This window comes from Triticum dicoccoides, chromosome 6B (genome assembly GCF_002162155.2).
Source record: "Triticum dicoccoides isolate Atlit2015 ecotype Zavitan chromosome 6B, WEW_v2.0, whole genome shotgun sequence".
NCBI classification, from domain to species: domain Eukaryota; kingdom Viridiplantae; phylum Streptophyta; class Magnoliopsida; order Poales; family Poaceae; genus Triticum; species Triticum dicoccoides.
Genome location: NC_041391.1, coordinates 486,768,373 through 486,778,754, shown reverse-complemented (window position 1 = coordinate 486,778,754; position 10,382 = coordinate 486,768,373). Strand labels below are relative to the sequence as shown.

Below are 10,382 nucleotides of genomic sequence, written 5' to 3'. Positions count from 1 at the left end.
AATATAACAAACAAGAAGGGAAAAAAGTGGGGAATGTTGAAGTGTGTATTCGGATTGCCTAGTCCTTTTCATCAGTTCGGACTTTTGATTGTGCTGCCGCTGGCTAGTGCACGAAGCTTAATAGGGTTAATAGGGAAAAGAAGACATTTGCCCCAAATGGTACACAAGGAAATCTGGGCATAAAGAAACTACATCTCATGTATATTTCGTTAATCATTTCAGCTGTAACTGATTTGTGTTGGTTGTTCAGAAAAGACTTGTCATATACTCCCCGAGGGAATGAAACTACCTCCAAAAAGACAAAAAACAATCTAAAACCCTCGAAATATTCACATGCAGTTATGCAGTTATTCGTTGCACAAGCTGTACAGAGACTAGAAGGCTACAAGCTGCACATGCTGAATATCAGGAGATGTCCATTGCTTCCAGAATCTCAAAATGCATCAGGAGACTGCGTGGTCTACCATCAAAATACTTCTTTTCAGATAGCGTCAGTCTTCCTTCACATTTGTTGGCCTCGTCCTGAAGCAACCGCAGCATCGTGTTCTTCTCGGCCAGGATCCATGGGCGGTTCGGATCAGACCACTGCCTCGGAGTCCCATGAAGGACGAAACGGGGAGTATCACTAGTCTGGGAAACATAGTTGGCTATCCCCTTGATCACCGCATGATCAGTAGTGTATGCTCCAGCACAATTGAGGCCCACATCCAAATAATGGAATTCGGAAATACTTGATAAAATATCACTAGCTGTAGCAGGAACAAATAGATCACCGGTCAAGAGGGCTGGGTTTTGCCGTGAAATATCAACTGAACCTTTTGCTGATTTTGAGGCCCAATTAGAAAGTTCTGCCACAAGCTGGTTGACGACAACTCCACCCTTACTGAACCCCAGGATGATAGTTTTAGGAGCAGACGACGGTAGCAATGACGCAGTAGGTTCTTGATTGCCTGCAGAATCATTCAATGACCCCCTCGTGACCTTATTTTGTATCTGCTAACAAAAATCGTGGATGAGAGGAATTAACAAGGAAAAGTGGAAAGGCACAAAGTTCTGAGTGAACTCTAGAACGTCTACAAGAAATGAGAATACGACTACAGTATGCTAATTCAGGGGGAAGACATAAACCACGTAAAATGTACAGGTGCAATAAGATAAATACACAAAAGGGAAACAAAATGGCAAGATCTCATAAGAAAGCTAAACATCTCAGTATGCACATATTGAAAACCAAAACAATACATTGACGCAAAACAAGAACGACGTATAACATATGCATTGTCATTAACTAGTAATGCAGTGGGTTTTTTCCAATACTGATGGAAAGGATATACTCCCTCCGTTCCAAAATAGATGACTCAACTTTGTACTAACTTTAGTATAAAGTTGGGTCATCTATTTTGGAACGGAGGGAGTATTTTCTAAGCAACAGTCTGTTAAGGGCGCGTGTTTTGGTTTCAGTTATCTTGGAAGGATCCCTGGCAGTATAGTTCTTGCTCCACTACCCACAGTTATATAAGATAGTAATACAAGACTGACGGAAATTCGTTCTGGCTCTCAGGTCCAGATGCACCCGGAATCTGAACCACACTTTCCCCTAGTGATGTGCACCACCGTATGTATTCTACAAGACTGCCAATGTAACCAGACTGGATACCGGAAATTTGTGATATTAATATTACCTCTGAAACAGGTTCCTATCTTGGATTATTTGGACCATGGGATGCATTAAAGTGATTCTCTCCAAAACTGCCACACGATGAACAGGTTCCTATATGAGGTCAGCGACCAGGTTGTCTTCAGCATAAACATCGGTATCTTTGCTATCCTATCCACCGTCTCTCCAAGAACCCTGGTTAAATCATCTGCAGACTAATCCATCCATTAATTTAACATTGCATCAATCTCAACCAACTAAGCTATACATCCCATGATGAACATGGTATAATGACATGTTGCAAGGCCACGAGGAGACTGTCACTGGGCTCTGGGCTTGAAACACTCAAAGATGATGAAAGGGCCACGTCCAGACCTGTCTGCTCCATGGCAGCCTTTTGGGTCAGTGAGAGGCTGTTGTACTCATGCACACCACTGACAAAATGAACTGAAATGTACACGATTCCCACGTGAAATCCAAGAGCAATGCTCTAATACTCATAGCCATCCTCTGGTAATTATATCAAACATGGCAATTTGCCATTGTTCGTTCTCTGGTTCTGGGTATAAGATTATCAGAAATGTTGTTCCTGCTAATATCTAACTCTGCAAAGCAACCCTGAGAGAACATAAGTGCACTGCAGCAGCTTGTCACAAATATGCAAAGTGTAATGTCGGCACAGAAAGTAGTGAAAAGGTGGATCTGATAAATAAGAGGGCATTAATCACCATAACTAGATTCATCATCCTTAGACACACTTATTTGACCCAGAGTCACCTTCGCTGTTTGACCTGGCTGCTTTGTCAATTATAATCACTAGAGCTGTTTAAAATAATCTTATCACTGCCTTGGCTTCACATTGCACCTGAGGGAGTAGCCTTTCTGCAATATGCAGATGGTACCATCCTACAGTTCCAGGATGACTTAGAGCTGGCAAGAAACCTTAAATTTTGACTGTCTGTTTGAGCAGATGTCAGGTTTGAAAACAATTTTTCAAAAAAAGTGAAATTTATCTAACTTGGCAATGCTGCAAACAGAAACACTGAATTTGAGGGAATCTTAACCTGTAAAACTGGTAGACTGGCTATCCCTGTAGATGAGAAGAGCATTAGAAACTGCGATTGGCACAAAACTGTACAGAAATTTGATCAGCGACTTGGGTGCTGGCAAGGCAGGACTTTATCTATTGGTGGCAGACTATCCTCATAAGTTCCTCCTTGTCCAGTATTCCATTTTACATGCGTTCTTTCTACAGAATCCAAGTTGAAGGAAAAGGCAGGTTCACTAAGAGCCACATTTTTGTGGAGCGGGGAAAAACAAAAATAAATATCATTTCATTAATTGGCCCCAAGTTTATCTACCTAAAGATCATGGTGGCCTCTGGATTTTAGATCTAGAAATCATGAGCATTGCTCTTCTGTCAAAATGGTTGCAGGAAGCTATTTAATAGCAGAGGTCCTTGGCAAGATTTTCTGACAAACAAATACTTGAGCTAAGGCAGGTTGTCACCAAAAATGGGAGCTCTCACTTTCGGTAAGGATTGGTGGAAATTGAAAACCTATTTCTTAGCTGCTGTAAAATTGAGATAGTAAATAGGAAGAAAACAACCTTTTGGGAGGATAACTGGCTTGGAGGAACCAGACTTGCTGAAAAATTACCCAGGCCCTTTTCTACCTCTTCAGAACATTACATTACATCAGGTTTTGCTCTAGGTTTTAACGCCTAACTTTCAGAAGAGCTACAGTTGGAGAGAGACTAGCACAATGGCGAGTTATGCGTGATTTATGCGCTAATTCCCCCTTGACTGATGGGGAAGACAAATTTGTTTGGCTTCTCTCCAGCTCTGTGAGTTTAGCGTGAAGACTTTCTATGCTGTTATGCGAAGTGCTGGTGTAAAGTTAAGATCCCCTACATGTCAAAACTTTCATTTGGCTGGTGCTTAGGAAAAGCATTCCAAAGAGGGGGGCGTTTTGGTGAGAAGGGGTGGTGATTTTGAAGCTTCATGTTTGTTCTTTGGTAGCAATGAAACCATCAGTCATCTCTTTTTCTCTTGTCCCCTGGCCAGATATATCTGGGATGTGGTTAGCTGTGCACTGGGAATTCGTTGTCAGTTTACCTGAATACCTGGCTTAAGACTTTTACTGGAAGCAAACGTGGGATAACTGCCGTTGGGGTTGCAGGGGTCATGTGGGGTATTTGGAAATTGCATAATCCGGCCTGGTTTCATAACAAATGGCCTAGCGATCCTGGTGTGGTTATCTTTCAAATTTGTTTCTGGATCAAACACAGGAGCTTGTCGCAGGGGAAGGAGGAGAAAGCTGGTACTGCACAGGTGCACAAGACTGTTGGAACAATTAGCTGTTGAGACCTTCCAAGATTAGCGAAGCTGGACGCCATGGATTTCGGCTGACGACATGACAGTGACATGGGATGGATTTTGGGAGCACGGCATCTGTCTTTTCTGCTCCTTTTTATTTTAGCTAGATCGCCTCCATTGCTGGGAGCTGAGCTCTACATATATGTATTGCCGCTATTATTCCCTACTCTAGCTTCGACTAGCTTTTGTTGCCCCTGTTTTTGGGCTGGCTACTTTGGTAGTTGATGTGTGAGGCAGTTAAAACAACATTGTAATTCGTAAAGCTATGATTTCTATAAATGGAAATTGGGGGGAAATCCTTTCTTAAAAAAATAAATATAAACACTTAGTTTTAGATAGTCAGTTTGTGTACAGTTTTTGTGAACTAAAATGGCATCTCATCAACCCAAATAGAGGATCCACGAATTCCCTTTCTTCAGAAATGGGTGAAGTATTCAGCTAAACTAGTTCCCGGATTTTATTTTAAAAATAACTAATTCCTGAATCCAACGACTACCTATGTATCTGCCCTGAAATAAAATACACCTAACATATCCAGTAACAAGAATGTGACAACAGCATAAGAATTAATACCTGAATTACTGTAACATCGTATTTGACCTAGGCAAATCTTTGACTGCTGCTGAATTTTCCCGAAATTTACCACAACTTACCTCCCGAATACAATGTGCCAAGATGCTGGCAACGCCAGCCGCCGCCGGTAGGCCAGTGGGGTCATACCGCTCAGGGTCGCCAACGGTGTCCACGGACGGCACAAGCCCTCGGTAAACCGCAAACGGCCCGGCAAAGCAAGCGGCATCGACCACCCACGCGTTGGCTTCCCCGGCGAGCTTCCCAGCGAGGAGCTTGGCGAGGTAGGCGGCGTCCGACAGCCGCTCGATCGCCGGCTCGCCGGTGCTGGGGACGCGGTCGCCCGTGAAGAGGATCGCGTTTGCGCGTGGAACCTGGGCGGCATCAGGGCGTGAGGCTTTGGATGCTGTTATTGCCTTGGAGAGGGGAAAAGGGCAGGCGGGTCACCGTTCATCCTTACGGCGAGGGCTTTGGAGGGCGCGAGGATGAGCGAGGCAGCGACGCGGAAGAGGGGGCCGCCTTGGGAGAGCGGGACGTGGAGGACGCCGGTCCACCGTTCCATAGCGGCCGCAAGGTCGCCGGATTTGCGGGAGAGGGGCCTCCGAGGCGAGCAGCTGGGACCTGGGGGACGATGCATAGGTAGAGCTATGATGAAAGAAGTGTCGATATCTTCAGTCAGAGCATGTACAATGGCCTGTTTGGATACTCCAACTCAGTTAGAGGTTAGAGTTAGATTCTAACCCTGAACTAACTCTAGTCAAAGAGATGTTTGGGTGACATGGTTATATGGAGCGCGGTACGGGAGGCACTGTGCGAGAGGGAGGGAGGGAGAGGATGAGAAGCTTCGAGGAAGTGGCGAGGAAGCGAGAGAAAAATATGTTTTTTTAGTGGTTCTGAGAAGAACTAACCCAAATAAGCACCTCTTGGGTGGGTTAGATTTTTTGGATGAGTTAGATGCATCTACCCAAACTAACCCTTCTGTTTGGATATTTTTGGGTTAGTTGAATCCAAACTAATCCAAACTAACTCTAACCCATGGATCCAAACAGGGCCAATGTACTCTTTGCTTCAGTTAGAGCAAGTACAATGTACAATGGGCAATTTGACTATTTGTCACTCTTTACTTTGTATTTGATCCGATGACACTCTATATATGGGTGTTTGATATTTTGTCCTTTATCAGATGGGTCCCACAAAAAAGGACGAACTTACCCTTACCTCTCGATTCACCAGGAGCAGAGGAGCTATCGGTCGTTCTCATCTCCTCTCTCACACGCAATGTTAAAGGGAGTGTTTTAGACATCTCATGGCTAACTTCACTGACAGTTTCAGGAAGATGTGTTTAGCTGAATGCGGCCAACTATTAGGGCATATAAGCCACAAGTTTTTAACTACCATACAAATAAAATCCTAGCAGAGGCGCATGATGTGCATGAATATCTTTCAAGATACCATAACTTAAAATGGGCGAGATGCATGTTTGACCCCTCCATTAAATGTGATTACATCAACAATAACCTTGTTGAGCCTTCTAATAGTTCAATTGAAGATTACAAAGAGTTGCCACATGATAAGCCAGCTGACACTCTTAGAGAGCTAGTCATGAAACTTCGTAAGAAAAGAAGAAAGATTGGAATGAAACTGAAAGAAAAAATTATTTTAGCCATCATCCAACAGATTCATAATAGGACAAGGGGACTTAAACATTTAAAAGTTGAAAAATCTGGAGTTGCAAGTTGTGAGGTGGGGAATATAAGTAAATACAACTCGCGACATGTTGTGAAGAGTGACCAAAGTGAGTGCACATGCTTGGAGTGGCAACCCACATGGAAGCCTTGTGAGCATGCACTTGCTTTCTTGCTGGATAGAAAGAACCCCAGATAGGAGGACATGTACATGACTATTTCTCTCTAGAGAAGTTCCGGGCAACATATGCTGGAGTGGTTGAGCCATTTACAGATAGGTCTCAATGGCCACATGTAGAATTTCCATTTGACATGGAGGCTCCATTAGACAAGAAAATAGGTGTTGGAAGGCCTAAAAAGAACAGGTACAAGAGCTTCCTCGAAGGTGGAGATGGTGGTCCTAAAAAGAAGAAAGAGCCAAAATAGCTAGGCAGCAAGAATAGATGCAAACGATGCCACATTTTAGGCCACTGACAGTCCACCTATCCATTGAATTGACCAGGGCCAAGGTACTTGTAATGATAAATGTTCATTTCATCACTTGCTTTACTATGTGATGACTTGTTTATTGAAAGAGCATGGCGCCCCATGTGTGGTTTTGATAATTGATGACATTCTCTATGGACTAATGGTTGCCTTGAATTATATTCGTAGGATTTTTTTCATAGGCATTTTTGAAGTCCTTTGATTGGTTTCAAGGAGATTATGTGATGACCAAGGTGCTATTGAAGGAATTATCCAAAGATTGGTCATAGAGAAGACAAGATACACGGTTGATCACGACTAAGTCAAAGAATGAATCAAGTTGATCAACACACAAAGCGCACTGATATGTCTAAGTGTATATACTTTTCCAAACAACTTTGCTCTTATTTTGGACTCTAATTTGCATGATTTAAATGAAACTAATCCGGAATGACACTGTTTTCAGCAGAACTAGCATGGTGTTGTCTTTGTGCAGAAATTCTTGGAATTGGATGAAACTTTTTGGAGATTTTTTATGGAATATATAAAAAATACTGCAGCCAAGACCCACCGGAGGGGGGGTGACCTACTGCCCACAAGGCTCCGCTCACCCTATCTCAGCACTATAAATTCACATTTCCCTAGGAAAAACGAGAGAAGAAGTTTCATCATGTTTCACGATAAGGAGCCGCCATCGCCGCCTCCTGTTCTTCATCGAGAGGCCAGATCTGGAGTCCGTTAGGGGCTCCGGAGAGGGGGATTCATTGTCATCGTCATCACCAACCCTTCTTCATCACCAATTTCATCATGCTCATCATAGGAGTGAGTAATTCCTTCGTAGGCTTGTTGGACGGTGATGGGTTCGATGAGATTTATCATGTAATCGAGTTAGTTTTGTTAGGGCTTGATCCCTGGTATCCACTATATTCTGAGATTGATGTTGCTATGACTTTTATGCTTAATGCTTGTCACTAGGGCCCGAGTGTCATGATTTCAGATATGAACCCTTTATGTTTTCATGAATATATTTGTGTTCTTGATCCTATCTTGCAAGTTATACACATCTATTACATGTTATGATCCGCATACCCCAAGGTGACAATAATTGAGATTCTTTCCGGTGATTACCGTAGTTTGAGGAGTTCATGTATTCACTATGTGTTAATGCTTTGTTTCGGTTCTCTATTAAAAGGAGGCCTTAATATCCCTTAGTTTCCTTATGGATCCCGCTACCACAGGAGGGTAGGACAAAAGATGTCATGCAAGTTCTTATCATAAGCACATATGACTATATACGGAATACATGCCCACATTACATTAATAAATTTGAGCTAGTTTTGCGTCGCCCTAGGTTATAACTGTTATATGATGAATGTCATCCAACATAATTATCCATCATCGATCCAATGCCTACGACTTTCGCATACTGATCTTGCTAAGTTACTATTGTTGTTGCTGTTGCTGTCATGATCACTACAAAACTGCTACTGTTGGGGATATAACTACTGAGTATAAACCGCCCAGGAGGGGCCGGGTTATGCTCATCCGTATTGAGGCCCATGAAGACAAGGAGTATGGCGCTTTACCATTGAAGCTTAGAGGCCTAGGGCCCAGGGGTGGATTAGGGCCCATAGACATAAACCACCATGAGATATGTAACTTGTGTTGTAAGTTAGGGAAAGGTAGAAACCGAGCTGGACACGCGTATGAGCCGGCCTCGGTATTCTGTAAACCGTCGGGTGTCAACCTGTGTATATAAAGGGACGACCCGGCGGCGGTTCAGGGACAAGAAACAATAACTCGAGAGATAGGTAAAGCGGATTCGCTCCCTGCTCATCGAGACCCCATCAATTCCATCATAACTGGATCGTAGGCTTTTACCTTCACTGCAAGGGGCCGAACCAGTATAAACTCCCCATGTCCTTTGTCCGGTTTAACCCCTTTAAGCTAATCTCGTTGCGATGGCTCCACGACTAAGTCCTCTCACTAGGACATCTGACGTGTTAATTCCACGACAGTTGGCGCCCACCGTGGGGCTATCGCACGATGGTTTCGAGTTCTTGAAGGGCAACTTTGAAGGACTCAAGGGATACGCGGTTGGCCGGATGACCAAGAGTCGTCGCGGCAAACTCTACATCGACGACGCGGGCTGGGGCCCCGAGGCCGGCTCAATCGAGTACGGGTACCGGGTCCCCTTTGCAGGAATTCACGTCTTCATCGGCAAGATCGGCGAACCGGGCCCTGAGCCGGACATCTGCACCGACCTCGTCGAGATGGCTCAGCGTGCGAGCCCTGCCCAGGTTCAGCCTGCCATGAAGCGTGCATTCGTGGGATTCATCCATGGTGCAGAATCTGAACCGATGTCCGATGGTGAGACGGTCGTTTACTCAGATGGCGAATCATCCACCGGCGAGATCGAGTCACTGTACCAGCTACAAGATGGTCAGTTCGGGGGCTGTTCCGATGGCGACAGTATTCCGGACCCCCTTGAACCGCCAAACCGGGTTGTGATCTTCATGGTCGGTACACAACCCACATTGCAATCTTCAACTACAGTAGCGATGACTTCCCGATCGGTGGCAGGGGCAGGAGGCCCCGCGCGCCGGCCGGCCCAAGTTCTGTCCGGTTTATTGGACGCCTGGATGGCATTGTTGACCACAGCAGTTACCCCGCAGACTCAAGATCAACATAATGCGGAGGTCACAAAGCTGCGGGGTCAGATAACTCATGCCAAGGAGGACTTGGCAGATGAGGAAACCAGGATGGCTGATGAACGGGCCGCTTTAGATGCCCAGTCACAGCGGATTCAGGCGGAGAATTACCGGCTCATGCTGGATCAGAACGCTTCGAATGAGGTGTTGAGGAGGAGGCACCGGTCTCGTCTGCCGCCGGTTTATGAAGCGATGAATCTCTTCAACACGCCAGGAGCAGGACCCAGTAATCCGGCAGTGGTAAACTGGACAGAAGCACCTGGGACAGGAGCACCGAATCAACCACGGGTGATGGACCCGCCTCGACGAACAGATAACCCGCCGCAATACATGCCGACCCCGCCAGGTCACTTCTCCACCCCTTTGGATAATATGATTGCTGCGGCGTCTCGATTGGCAGCTATTCCAATGGAGGGTGAGTCTCCAGCGGCGGTTGAGACGCGGCGGGCCAGGGATCTTCTTCAAACCGCTATGGAATAGCAGCATGCCTATTCATATAGTCGCGACAGAATCCATTCAACACCTCGACCGAGCAAGAGTTACAGCAGGCACATTGATGAACCGGCTGTGTCAAGCAGTGCGCGGAACCGTGACACCCCTCGAGGGCCTAATCCGTTGCGCGGTGGTGTGAATGCTCAGGATGTGGTGGATAATGGTAGAGCGTGTCAGGAGGCAGATTTAGCAACGCAGTTAGCAGTGCAGTATGCGAATCATCAACCCACTCCGGTTCGACCGACAACGTCAATAGAACGAGGACTGGCTTTCAGCTCTTGGGGGGTGCCGTGTCTCACCCCGGCTCTACGTAATGTGTGGTTACCCAAGGATTTCAAGGGCCTGCGTAAGGTGCCTAATTACACTGCCAATTTACCCCCTGGATCATGGGTTGAGAGTTATGAGATGGCGATGGAGATGTTGGA

The 10,382-nt window shown here is 45.4% G+C and overlaps 1 protein-coding gene across 1 annotated transcript; it reads right to left on the bottom strand.

Annotated features, from left to right (window-relative positions):
- Positions 1–309: 309 nt before the first annotated feature.
- On the bottom strand, positions 310–5,246 carry LOC119325197. Its single transcript, XM_037598946.1, has 3 exons — positions 5,065–5,246; positions 4,688–4,978; positions 310–993 (listed from the first exon to the last, which is right to left on the bottom strand). Exons 1-3 carry the CDS (start codon positions 5,239–5,241, stop codon positions 406–408), a joined length of 1,056 nt encoding a protein of 351 aa, XP_037454843.1. The 5' UTR covers positions 5,242–5,246; the 3' UTR covers positions 310–405.
- Positions 5,247–10,382: the final 5,136 nt, after the last annotated feature.